Here is a 15,022-nt window from a genome sequence, read left to right as displayed (position 1 = left end):
TTGTTATTTTTACACCCAAATGCACCAATAATATAAAATGACATCTTTTTTTTTTTGCATAGGCACACTAAAATGGGGAAATCCTATGTATAGAAAATTTTTATCTAGTAGAAATAAGAACCCATAAATTTTATAATTCAGGGGTGCCTTCCACCCCGAACATTTGTCATGGAGACCTGACTTAGACCTCATTTGATTGGACATCAATGGTCCAATCCCGAATCCCAGATCCCAACCTTAAAACTGGCACAGTTCTCTGTATCAGGAATTAGCACACACACACACACACACACACACACACACACACACACACACACACACACACAAACACACACACACACACCCTGGCTGAGGCCCTAATATGGCTCTAGTACCAATTTATGCCAGGGTAGGTTCATGAGGAAACAGCAACAACTTGATCTAAGGAAGATCTAATGGCAAGATGCCCTACCTCACCACCCATTCTGATGAAATCAGAAGACCCTTCATCCTAGGATCTGTGAAAAACCAAGATATTTAATCATAGGAGAGTAACTACAACATCTGTGACTGAGAACTTTTCCTGGGACCATAAAGACTTTGGAGTTTGACAACTAACATGCCTGAAGCCTGTAGTCACTCTCATGACAAGATGCTTCAAGGGTAGAGACACCATGTAACTCTTAGGTGAAGGGAATTTCCTAATTTCTCCAATGTTTACTGCGCCTATGGAAAAAACAAAAAAACCCACAAGCCAAAAAACTTGCCACATCTGCCGCCCTTTTTCTTCTTTTAATTTTATTTATATTCCAGCTTCTAGATATGGGCTCCCACCTTTTTTACAGAACCATAGAACAAGAATCATCTGGTTTTGCCTCATATTTCTATGTCTTCCTACAAAACGAGAAAAGAAAAAAAAAGTGGATGGGTCACAGGGCCAAGTGGTCTCAGGGGCATTGAATAGAAATAAAAAATGGTCAGACCTAAGTACCCCAACCAAAGTCAACAATAATAGAGTTAAGATACCCAGACATTAACAAGCTAACACAAAATGGACCTGTTACACTAGCAGTTCAGGGGGATAAAGGTGGCAGTATAGGATGCATGCTGGGAACTAAGGTGGAAGGCAGTCAACACTAGAGGTAGGAATGGCCCTAATTCACTGTAACTATGTACCTGTGAAAGATTTGTAAATCACATTGCTTTCAATAAAAATTTAAAGAAAAGGAGTTATAGTATAGGTACATTTTATACCTTTTGATATCCAACTTCTGGTAAAAAAAATAGTCATCTAAATTTTTCCTTGAAAGGTGGAAGTTATTTGTAATGTTAGATTCAATAACCTTGGGGGTAAAAGGCAGTTCAAAACCTACTGCTTCAAATTAGAGATACAGTGACCAAGTGATTCTTAGACCATAGCTAAAAATCTTTTGGGCCAGAATAATATTATGGTGCACAGGACATTTGCCTTGCTTGTGACCTACTGAGTTAGATCTCTGGCATCCCATATCGTCCTGCAAGTCTGCTAGGAGTAATTTCTGAGCACAAAGTTAAAAGTAAACCCTGAACCCCACTGGGTGTAGCCCGAAACCAAAAAAAAACTTTTAAAAAGAAGAAAAATAACCCCAATGCTGTTACAAAAATATTTTAAACATTGTGTAGAAGGTCAAATAATTTAAAAAAAAAAGACTAGGTACACAGCACAAAGCTTGGGCCATTCCCCATGGGCCCAGAATCAGATTCTAGCCACTGCTCAATCTAGTAAATTTTATTTAAAAAACCATTACATAAAGTAAATGCAGAGTGAAATAAGTCAGAGTGAGAGGGACAGATATAGATTGATCACACTCTTGTGTGGGATATGAAAAAATATATAGTATAAGAATAGTAGCCAAAGATAGTAGAAATGAGGGCCAGGAGGACTTGTACATGGTAGGAAGCTTGCCACAAAGGACTGGGGATGGGGGGGTGTGGGGAGCCAGAGAGATAGCATGGAGGTAAGGCATTTGCCTTTCATGCAGAAGGTCATTGGTTCGAATCCCAATGTCCCATATGGTCCCCTGAGCCTGCCAGGAGCGATTTTTTAGCATAGAGCCAGGAGTAACCCCTGAGTGCTGCCGGGTGTGACCCAAAAACAAATGAATAAAGGACTGGGGGTAGGGGGTAATGCACTTGGGATAGGAGCGTGACCATTATGACAATAATAATTGGGAATGGTTATTCTGGTCAGGAACTGTGTGCTGAAAGATGTGTTCTGCTAGAAGGGCCAGAACTATAGTACAGTGGGTAGGGAATTTGCCTATGAGGCCAACCCTAGTTCAATCCCAGAATAACTTCTGAGCTCAGAAGTAACCCAGGGAATAACCCCTGAAAACAAGTGGCTCTGGCCCCCAAACAAGGAAAAGGGTGATATTTTTTCAGTAACAGTATAGCAAATCACAGGGCCTAAAAGGAAAAAGAGACATAGACACAGATGAGAGTGGGGTGAAGGGCGAAAGGGAAACTGGGAACACTGGTGGTGGGAAGTATATACTGGTGATGGATGGGTATAGGAATATTATATGACAAACTCAACCATGAACAACTACAAACAATATCTCGTGGTGATTCGAGTAAAAAAAAAGTAAATACAGAGAAACTAGAGCCATCGATTGTGGGACAATTACACAAAGATAAAGAATGAGAGAAAAAAACCAGAAAGGGCAAACTCATATATAACATTTCAATTATCTGAAGACACACTGTCATGTAGAACAAAGTACTGGATGTAAAGTCTGATGACGTGGATTAAAAAAGCCACCTCAGCTCTTAGCCAGCTGATGAAACTATAGGCATATTTACTCTCTTATAGCCTAAATTATTTTTCCGTAAAGGATAACTATACTCGCCCATATCCCAGGGGTTGATAATGATAACTGATCACAGATGTGAACAAGCTGAGAGTTGTATAATATTGTAATTAAGTTATCAGACTTCACGGTTTTATTTGAAGACTTCAACTTTATAATAGCAATATCTTCCTTTATTTTTCTGTGGTTTCTTTTGTATGGCTATAGTGACCTTTCTCTAAATTTTGTCACATTTTCCACCTAATGACAACAAAATTAAATAAAATGACATGTGCTGCTATTCCCAAACATTGCCAAAAGTTCTATCTTATGATAATATATTTTCCATGTATTCTAAAACAAGTATGTTATTACTACTGGATGCTTTATTATATTAATGCTGTTCTTTCAATCCCATTAGCTTCTTAAAATGGTTACTCTGTGTAACAATAACTTGTTATAAGCTTCCTGTAGCTTTAATTTAATTCAGCAGAGGAAAAAGTGGGTCTTTTATCCTTAGTATATAACCCAATTAAAGTTTAAATCCACCACTTCTCTTTAAATCATATATATGAAAATGGCACTGCAGAAAATGTATGTATGTATTATTAATAGCCAGTTCAAACTTATCTTAACTCAATTTTTTAAATAATTATTTAAAAAAATAGGGTACACCTGTATATAGGAACATATAAAAGCAAGGTAAGTGAAGCATAAAACATGGTAAAACATAGTTTTATCTTTCTTACAAAATGAGTCAAAATTAAATTTACTATCAGATAGCAGAATATATCTGAAGGTATTAAATGTGATGTAAGACACCTTACTCAGTACATTCACATACACTGGGGATTTACATATTAAGGCTGAGGCAGACAAATAGCCTTGCCTGCTGTCTGGAGGTAGAAAGTGACAAATGGTAGGCTGAGGTGAAAATGGAAGTAGCAGACACATGCGTCATTATTGTGCCCCAGTAAAAGGCACACAGGCTGTGTTTGTCAGATGAATGGTAATTTGGACAAAGGTCACCACTCTATAAAGTGACAAAAGACTTTCAAACAAACTGATTAACATATTGTCATGAGAACATACTTCATTTCCATGTGCGGTAGTTTAGATTTCTAAAGATGTCCCAGTTGTAAAAGACAGATACTAGAAAGATGCCACTTATATTTCTTATTTCCTAGGTGGCTCCTCCTTCCCGCCAATGTTAATCTGCTAGAGGGGCGCTTTCCGCCATAATCACACTTCTATTTTTCCTATACAGATTCCACCCACTCACTTCCATTTCAACAAGTTGTGAGCAGCAGACACTAGGAATAGAATGCATTTGTCTCCGCTTGCCAATTGTTTACACTCACAGTCATACAAAACATATTTCTTTTTAACACAGTTTTGTAAGGCTTCCTTTAGGATCAGGCAAAAACATGCTTTTACAAAAGATCATAAAAGGAGAAGCTAACTCTGGGCTGAAGAACCAAGGGGAGGAGAAGGGCTTCCAGTATGCAAAGTTTTATGGAAAACTATCATTGAGAATTCTCTATGTAAGTAACATCCTAAAAGAGTATCACAATATTAATCTTTCATCTATTTAAATGATGTAACTGTCTAATACTAAGAAAACAATCATTAGTTCAATCAGGGTTATAGTCAGTGACAGAGTTATGAAGGTGGGAATAGAAGAAAGAGAATAACCCTTGTTCTTGAGAACTTTAAATTGAGCTGGAAATACTGTAAATTCACATCAAAACACACAGCTGAACACAAATGTATGTACACCACACTAAGAAGAAGGAAGGAAGAGCCTGAGTGTATGAGGATTCTGATCTGCCCTTGGAACTTGGCACTCCATCAATCACTTGCTTTGATTCAACAGAAAGGCTTTATCATTTGTTGTGAAGAAGTTATTATGGAAGGGATTATAGAGAAGGCTGAGAAAGGGTGAAATGAGGAAAGATTCCACAGAGTCTGAAGAAAATAGCTGAGTGAAACTATTAGCATGCTGGTCAACCACGTGGACAAGACTTTGCTGAAAGAGTCAACAAACTAAGGCCCCTAATCTGGATTCCCAGTGTGGGGCTGTTCAGGCTGGAGGTGAAGGGGAAGCTCATTTCTTTTTCCTCCAAGAGCATCAACCATAGAGTACCGGTACTATTTCAAGACAATAAAACCTCTCCTGAAACACTTGTCCTCAAAATCTTCCACTAACAATTACAATTTTCATCTTAAAAAGTTGGAAGTGATTATTTTGGCAAAGTCTGAGCACTAAAAGGAAATAAAAGGATATGCATGATACCACTTCATTAAGAAATGCAAACCACAGCATGAGAGAGAGAAATAGAGAGAGGTGAAGAAAGAGAAGAGAGAGAGAAGGGAGAGAAACGAGTAAGAGAAGGAAAAGTAGAAGAAAAGCATCTGCTGCTGTAGAGGCAGGCAAGAGGGAGGAGGGAATGGGAGGGGAATTTTTTTCTCCAGTGGCTGGAAATGACACTGGTGAAGCAATGATGAGTGTTGGACCACTATGTGGCTGATACTCAACTATCAATAATTTTTAACTCTGATGGTGTTTCAATAAAAAAAAATCATCTCATGGCTTCCACATATTTTTTCCTGCAAATTTGCACTGAGATAACAATAACTAAATCTACTTTACAGAGAGTGCTCATGATATATTCAAGATGTTCAGAAAATGCTTGTTCCATTATTTGGGGCCCCAAACATTTCATTAGCATATATATTAATCGAGTAATGCCACAGTATTTTGCCTTAAATATGATGACATTATGTAACAAAAGTATTTTGTGAATGTATATTAATAGAAATCTAATCTTTATAAAGCATTTTAACGCTAATGAAAGATATTAAATGTACTCTAATTGTTTTTAATTGGGGTTGAAGGTGCTTTTTAAAATTCACAAGTTTATCTAACTATTATTATAGTTTCTCAACAGAAAAATCTAGAATCCAGAGGAGGTTAATAATAGAGAATCTATGAATGTCCATTAAAATAAAATAGCTGATTCTGGTACAATTATGGGAAATTTCACCATAAAATAAAATTTACCAGAATGCAGGGGAGATATTATGTAGAAAATTATCTAAGTTTTATAAAATATTACACATTAAAAAAATTCAACCCTAGGGGCTAAGTACAAGCAAAAAGGAGATACATTTGTATCTCCTTGCATTGGCAAGCAGAAATCACATTACAGAATCTGGGTAGGAGAGGAGTAAGATATTTGAGAAGAATATGATCTTTTCTTCTTAGTTCTAAAACCATTTCCTTCATAACAGTTGTTTTAAAATATAGATTTTAAGCTAAATAGGAGTATTTAATATTCATTATTGTTACTAAAATTTTAACAGGAAGAAAATAAAATATTTTACATGGAAAAAGTTATCATTTTGACAGAGTGACAGTATAAACTATGCATTAATCCATATCAATAAATATTATACATTATAATAAGTAAATGAATTCAGTAACCAGGACACTATTTAGCTGTTCCACTGCAGAAAAACATAAAGAAAAAATCAATCTAAGAGATTTCACTATAGATATAGTTACTAAATTGGTTGGGGGGATCATTGGAGCAACAGAAGATAATTTTCATACTATTTTTTTAAGTATACTTTTATTCCCTAATTAGGAAAAAATAGTAACATAATCACATTAATGAGTTCACACATTATTTTTTTTAAAATAAGTATTCTGAGTTTCTTAAAAATACATTATTTAAAAAATGTGTAAGAGTTTAGTGTACAAAAATTATTAGAGTATTGATACAATTAAACTAATATAAATTTAAAAATGTTTACATTATCACTTAAAACATGTTTACATGCGGGAATATACTCTGTTAGAAATAAACACTCAGAATTATAGCTATTAAGGAGATGTATCTACAGTACTATATAAATAAAATGTAGATATCCCCTTTAAGGCTTTCGAGATAGTTGAGGAGGAGGGGAAATAAAATCCAGAGCACAGCTTCATCCCACTCTGTAGTCTTGTGGCGTCCGAGAAATGTTTCCAAGAACTCATGGTTCAGAGAATTAGCTTCCCCCATCCCTTGTTTGGATCTGCTTAGTAGGAAATTCAAGTAAAAAAGTCTTCCTCAGGATCTGAGGTCAGGTTAAAGCCAAGTTATTGAGATTGTTAGTTTGATATTTTTACCCCTATATGCACAGGAGTGTCATACGGCATTGTTCCTTCTTGCACAGGCACACTGAAATGGGAAATATTATGTACAGAAAGAAGTTCTTATCGAATAGGAATAAAAACCCATAATTTTTCATTGTGCAGGGATGCCTTTCAACCTGAACATTTATCATGGGGACTTGACTTAGGCTTCAATTGATCAGATCAACTGACCTTCCAACCCCAAATGTTGTATCTCATCCTTAGAACCAGTACAGTTTTCTGCACCAGCACCAGAAGTCAAACTACCCTGGAGAAACCCTAATGCCACCCTAGCAACAACTTGCTCCAGGGAAGGCTCATATGATACCCTGATGATGAGGAAACAGAAACAACTTGCTGTAAGGGCAGGCTTCCCTGCTTTGCCACCTAATAGTGAGATGAAATTAGAAGAAATCTGTGACACCTCAACTTCAACATAAGATCCATGTAAAAACTAAGATCTCTAATTACAGAAGCCTGACTGAAACAGCTGCAACTGAATAGAACTTTTCCTGGGACCATGAGGAAAGACTTTGGGTTTGGACTATCAGTCAGTATGCCTGGAGCCTGTACTTGGTCTTATGACAGTATGCTTAATGGATAGAGACACTCTGTTTCTTTTTAGGGTAAGGGTATTTACTTTCTATTTTTCCCAATATTTATTGTGCCCATGCCAAAAATAAAAAATAAAAATAAAAACTCTGCCATACCCATCCCATTTTTAAAATTGTATTTTATATATATCTTCTTTCTACAAATTGAGAAAAGAAAAATAAGTGGATGGTGCCAAGGGCCCAAGTGGTCTCAGGTGCATTGGGTGGAAAAATAAAATGGCCAGAACTAAATAACTAAGCCAAAGTCAACAACAATAAAATCAGGAGGCCCAAACTTTAACAAGCTAAACTCAAAATGTATCTTTTACACTGGTAGACTAGGTGGCTAAAGCTGGAGGTATTGGAAGTATGCTGGGAACTCTGGTGGAGGGAGGTCAACACTGGTGGTGAGAATGGCCCTAATTCACTGTCACTATTATGTCTGAAATACAACTATGAAGGTCTTATAATTCACTATTCTCACAATAAAAAATATAAACAAACAAAAAACTGTGTTTACTGAGATTCAACAATTTCCTTATATACCATTTACTTTCACCACACAAAAGTTAATAACATGCATTATAATTTTTCAAACAGTGTGAGATGACTTCTATCTTGGAATACTTTCTAAAAGGTATCCTATCGCAAAGAACCATAATGGGAAAAAGAAAAAACTCACTGGAGTTGGAGTTTGTGGCAATTATAATCTTAAAGTACTAAAGAAAACATTTACAAATGGCTATTAAAATTTACTACAATTTACTACATTTAAGTCTGTAGCTGTTTTGTAAGCATGAAATTGAACCATCAAATTTTCAGAACTGGTCTCCGATTATTTTTTTCTCTCTTTTAATTTTATAACAAGATTTCCTTTTATTTGCCTATACATATCTAGGGTATAGGAAAAACAAGCCTTCTTATTCCTGTCTTTGTTCTTACATTTTCACATCTGTTCTTACCCTAGCTTTTGTGTCTAATCCTACAACCAAAAACAGACAAGATTCTATCAACTTCATAAATTTTTTCCTGAAATACTTGTTCCTAACTTCGAATCCATACAAGCACACACTTTCTCTTTCCATTGAGCCATAAATGTGCTTTTAATAAATCTACATATTTACCAGGCCTCTAAAGTGAGCAAAGTATATTAAATGAATACTGAGAGTTAAACAAATATCATAGCTCCACAAAGTTGGTCTGGTCAGGCTACTAATAACTCTAAGGAATCTTAGATCCTTACTCTAAAAGGAGGATAGTAACTGGTTACTTGAAAGGCTGTTTGCAGATGACATGATACTCTACTTAGAAAACCCTAAAGACTCTACCAAAAAGCTTCTAGAAACAACAGACTCATATAGCAATGTGGCAGGCTACAAAATTAACACACAAAAAATCAATGGCCTTTCTATACACCAATAGTAATAGGGAAGAAATGGACATTAAGAAAATAACCCCAATCACAATAGTGCCACACAAACTCAAATATCTTGGAATCAACTTGACTAAAAATGTGAAGGACCTATACAAAGAAAACTATAAAACTATGCTCCAAGAAATAAGAGAGGACATGTGGAAATGGAAATGCATACTCTGCTCATGGATTGGCAGGATTAATATCATCAAAATGGCAATACTCCCCAAGGCATTATACTTATTATAGATTTAATGCTATCCCTCTAAAGATACCCATGACATTCTTCAAAGAAGTAGATCAGGCACTTTTGAAATTCATTTGGAACAATAAACATCCTAGAATAGCTAAAGCAATCATTGGGAAAAAGAATATGGGAGGAATTACTTTCCCCAACTTTAAACTTTACTACAAAGCGATAATTATCAAAACAGCATGGTATTGGAATAAAGACAGGACCTCAGATAGTGGAATAGGCTTCAATACTCTGAGAATGTTCCACAGACATACTAACACCTAATTTTTGATAAAAGAGCAAGAAATCCTAAATGGAGCAAAGAAAGCCTCTTCAACAAGTGGTGTTGGCATAACTGGCTAGCCACTTGCAAAAAATTGAACTTAGACCCCCAGTTAACCTCATGTACAAAGGTAAAATCCAAATGGATTAAAGACCTCGATATCAGACCCGAAACAATAAGATATGTAGAACAACACGTAGGCAAAACACTCCAGGACATTGAGACTACAGGCATCTTCAAGGAGAAAACTGCACTCTCCAAACAAGTGAAAGCAGAGATTAACAGATGGGAATATATTAAGCTGAGAAGCTTCTGCACCTCAAAGGAAATAGCGCCCAGGATACAAGAGCCCCCCACTGAGTGGGACAAACCATTCACCCAATACCCATCAGATAAGGGGCTAATCTCCAAAATATACAAGGCACTGACAGAACTTTACAAGAAAAAAACATCTAATTCCATCAAAAAATGGGGAGAAAAAATGAACAGACACTTTGACAAAGAAGAAATACAAATGGCCAAAAGACACATGAAAAAATGTTCCACATCACTAATCATCAGGGAGATGCAAATCAAAACAACTATGAGGTACCACCTCACACCACAAAGATTGGCACACATCAAAAAAATGAGAACAAGTGGTGTTGGCAGGGATGTGGAGGGAAAGGAACTCTTATCCACTGCTGGTGGGAATGCCATCTAGTTCAACCTTTATGGAAAGCGATATGGAGATTCCTCCAAAAACTGGAAATTGAAATCCCATATGATCCAGCTATACCACTCCTAGGAATATACCCTAGGAACACAAAAATACAATACAAAAATCCCTTCCTTACACCTATATTCATTGCAGCACTATTTACCACAGCAAGACTCTGGAAACAACCAAGATACTCTTCAACAGATGAATGGCTAAAGAAACTGTGGTACATACACACAATGGAATATTATGCAGCTGTCAGGAGAGATGAAGTCATAAAATTTCCTATACATGGATGTACATGGAATCTATTATGCTGAGTGAAATAAGTCAGAGAGAGAGAGAGAGAGAGAAACACTGAATGGTCTCACTCATCTATGGGTTTTAAGAAAAAAGAAAGACATTCTTGCAATAATAACTTTCAGACACAAAAGAGAGAAGGCTGGAAGTTACAGCTCACCTCATGAAGCTCACCACAAACAGGGATGAGTTTAGTTAGAGAAATAACTACATTTCGAACTATCCTAATAATGAGAATGTATGAAGGAAATAGAAAGCCTGTCTAGAGTACAGGCGGGGTTGGGTAGGGAGCAGGGAGACTTGGGACATTGGTGATGGGAATGTTGCACTGGTGATGGGTAGTGTTCTTTACATGACTGAAACCCAAACAACACAATCATGTATGTAATCAAGGTCTTTAAATAAAAAATATATTTAAAAAATCCACAATTAAAGATTCTTTTAAATGAATGCCAGCTCGCAGAGAGATGGACACACACTAAATATCTCTTTAGCAACTAAGATTATATTTCCATTAACTACCACCACATGATCTGGTACTCAGAAGCCACTTAATAAATATTTTTTAAATGGACTGATATTCCACTTAAGACTGAAGTATTAACACAAAAAGCACCAGCACAAAATTACCTGTGCTTTAATGTAATTTTGGACCATTCAGTAATAAGTGAAAATAAATATTACTTATGACTTGAAACTAATTGTCTAATGACTCTGAAAGCAGCCGAGCCTTCTACACTTAACACTAGAAATGATGCACTTCATAAAAGTGACAATAGGGCAAAGTGAAAGGTGCAAGACGTAGTTACGGTATCCACTTGTAGTAGATGGAATGAAGGACATGAGATGCCTTACCAGGTTTCTTTATAGTGCTTTATGGCAAAAAACTGTGAATTGAATTATGTAATTAGTAAAGGAGTTTCTTGTCTGAAAATAATAGTACTTCCTCTTAAGAATGGCCACTTACTGGATTTTTTAGTTAGCAATATCTAAGAAAAGTCAAACAACATACATGGAAGAGGTCAAATGTAAAAGAAATGGAAGAATAAGCTCAAGTGTTTAAGTAAAGAAGTTTTAGATAATTGTTTATTTTATCATAAAAGCATGAAAGGCTCTCAGGCTAATAGGAAAGCTTTGCTGTTAACTACTATAACATTAGTGATAATATAGGAATATGTAAAATAATTTGTTACCAGAACTGATTTTAAATTTTCCAGCTGTTTTAGAGAGTGAAAATCCTAAACAGTGTATTATCAAAGACTTTTGAAATAAACTAAAAATTAAAATACATATTAGTTTTGGGTATGAAGTCTCATTTGATCATTAATTATATGGCAACTAAACTCATTATTTACTCTGGATTTAAATGTCACTGAACAGTGACTAACAAAGTCTTACGTTGTATGTTAGCCTGTTAACTAAGTCAATAAAAACCAGAAAGTTAAATAATTATTTTCCCAAATAGTGAGTTGCCCAATAAAATGTGTAACTTGGACCTATATTTTATCTTCTGCCAGTACATCCTTTCAAAGAAAATAACTAAATGTTTGTGTGGGAAGTTTTCATGAGCCAAATTGCAATATTAAAGGGGTAATGTTAAGATTATTTCTTATACATTTAATTTCAATTTTTTTAAATTTTTCCTTATTTGCTAAATTCATTAAACAGTATCATTTTAAAATGTCTAATGAATCCATTTTAAGATTAATTTAGAGGGCCGGGTAGGTGGCGCTGGAGGTAAGGTGTCTGCCTTGCAAGCGCTAGCCAAGGAAGGACCGCGGTTCGATCCCCCGGCGTCCCATATGGTCCCCCCAAGCCAGGGGCGATTTCTGAGCACATAGCCAGGAGTAACCCCTGAGCGTCAAACGGGTGTGGCCCAAAAACCAAAAAAAAAAAAAAAGATTAATTTAGAGTGATTGATGAGACACTACAGTGGGTAAGGCAACTGCCTTACCTTACTGCATATATGGTCCTTCAATCCTTACCAGATCTCACTATGCATCCCCCTGAAAAAATAAACCTCACCCAAATTAAAACAAAGATTAATCTGGAATTATTTTTAAGTTACTTTAGTTCTTTCTATAATTTTGGAATTTAGTTTTTGCTATCATATTGAAATGATTAATATCCTACTTTTCTAATAGTCTTCTTGAATTGAAAGGCTTCTCACTAGCTACTGCCTACACAGTGTTTACCTGCACACACATCTTGTTCAACTGCCATTAATTCATTGATAGTTTTAAATATTCATGCTGTACTGCCTATAACACAGAAACAAGTTAAATCTTTTTGATAACTGTGCTAACTAAAAAAATAAAAAATGTTAAGATGTGGTGTGCCACAAATCTGTGATCCACTTCTTTATTCTACTAACATTAGGAAAAGAAGCCAACACCTAGAAATTGACTTAAATATGATCATAGAGTTTAAGACTCTTTACCATGACCCTATTAAAATACTCTATTCTCTGACAAGACACTGGGTTGCTCTATAGCCTTTTTTTTAACAATACTACCCATAATTAATAAATAACCATTCATAAATATCAATCACTTCTGTCATTCAACAGGACGTATACAATGAGAGAAGAAATTTCTTAGTAATTGTTATTGGAACTGGTCCAGAATTTATAAGGTGAACTTGGGAATCAGAAATAGAAATAAAACTCTCATGCTTTCTTTGAACATTCTATTAGGGATTCATCTTCATGCTTAAGACGTATTACAAATATTTTATATTTGCTGAACAGTGGTTATGTGATTGGCTTCTCATAGCTACCATTTCTTTTTTCTCATTATAACCTACCTCCTTGGCCATGTCTGTGTATTTTTGTTTTTCCTTTGGATCGAGAACAGCCCACCAATCAGCTAGTATCTTGGTAGCACCTCGGTTATCAAGCCTGGGATGTTCCTGACGTACAAGGGAGCGATGGCGTTTGCAAAATAAGAGAAATGCATTCATTGGTCTCCGGGCTCGTTGTTCTGGTGATTCATCATCTTCAGTTTCTCCAACATCTTGCTCTAGGCCATCAGCCCCAAGAAGTTGAACCTACAACCAATCAAAACAAAAGCCAAATGTTTCATGCATCTTGAATAATATTGTTTTCAATTTTTTAAGCTCTATTTAACATTTAAACTGAAAAAAATTTTCTTAAAACCATTTAACCGCAGTTAGTGGTTGGTTATTTACTTCTCATGCATTATTCTGCTTAGTTTCTATAGTGAAATTAAGCATACATTACATTTTGTCATAATGGCCATTTTCCGGTCTCAAAGAGCCTTTGAATACAAAGGCTCTCTTGCTTCTCTTTACGACCACAGTGCCCAGTACAAGTCTGGTATAACACTAATGTTCAAGTAACTACTGAATGAATAAATAAACCTATTTTGAGGATTACAGGTCTCAAAATGAAGAACAATATTCACATTAAATTCAGATAATAGTGCTTTTTCTCCTTTTCTACAGCTTGTTATATAAAAATACTGCCATAGTGTTAGATACAAATGCAATATAAAACTACTCAATGAGCACACCTCAAATAGAATCTCTTAGTATAATATCAAAAAACATTTAAAATTATTTGAAGAAATATGTTATAAATGTTAAAGCTTATACTTATAAAAATTAGGTGTCCTGTGAAATGCTCTGATGAAAATAACAACCAGATTGATACCTTCAAATCAATTTTGAATCATCCCTTTTTCTAATCATGTAATTCAAGGCATTTAAGCAACTTCTGCAAAAATCTAATGCTGCTCATTCTATATACATAGATCACTGCCTCTGCCCTGCTAACCACTCAGAACTATGGCCTAGTCTTTCTGCTTTTAATTTTCTGCAATACTTCCTATATATTAATTTTCATTTTATTTTGTTTTGTTTTTTGGGCCACATCCATTTGATGCTCAGGGGTTACTCCTGGCTAAGCACTCAAAAATTGCCCCTGGCTTGGGGGGACCATATGGGATGCCGGGGGATTGAACCCACGGTCCTTCCTTGGCTAGCGCCACCTCACCAGCCCCAATATATTAATTTTCTTAAAACAACTCTTGCTCATAGAATCTCAGCATATACCATGATTATTAAATAGCTAAAATATAATTTTCTATTTCTTGGAAATAGGACAACCATGAACAAAATCAAAATGCTTACTAACATTTCTTTAATTTCCCAGTTAAAATCAAGAAAAATCAAGATGGCAATTAGTCTATAATAGAGTAGTACAATAGTTTTAAACTAAAATATGAATTGGTATCCCTGGAGATCTTGTTAAAACAAAGATAGCTAGGTCCCATTCCCAGAATTTTTGATTCTGTAGTTCTGAAGTAGGCCTGGAGAATTTGTAATTCTAACAAGTTCCCAGGTGACTTCGATGCTGCTAGTCAGATGATTACCCTCTGAGATGCACTACTATAAGGCAAACATGTTCTTTTTTGTGATGCATATTGGGGAATTATTATAGATAAAAAACCTAAAATAAATACCAATCACAATCAAATTTTGTATA

At 35.5% G+C, this 15,022-nt stretch overlaps 1 protein-coding gene across 1 annotated transcript in view; it reads right to left on the bottom strand.

The window, feature by feature from the left end:
• Positions 1 to 15,022, bottom strand: part of BBX (BBX high mobility group box domain containing) — a 310,444-nt gene that overhangs the window by 96,560 nt on the left and 198,862 nt on the right. The window contains exon 5 of the mRNA XM_049785679.1: positions 13,321 to 13,563. Coding sequence (XP_049641636.1) covers positions 13,321 to 13,563 — 243 coding nt within the window. The remainder of the gene's footprint in view (positions 1 to 13,320; positions 13,564 to 15,022) is intronic.

This window comes from Suncus etruscus, chromosome 13 (genome assembly GCF_024139225.1).
Source record: "Suncus etruscus isolate mSunEtr1 chromosome 13, mSunEtr1.pri.cur, whole genome shotgun sequence".
NCBI classification, from domain to species: domain Eukaryota; kingdom Metazoa; phylum Chordata; class Mammalia; order Eulipotyphla; family Soricidae; genus Suncus; species Suncus etruscus.
The sequence above is the reverse complement of the archived record's forward strand: the minus strand, read 5'-3'. Positions and strand labels throughout refer to the sequence as shown.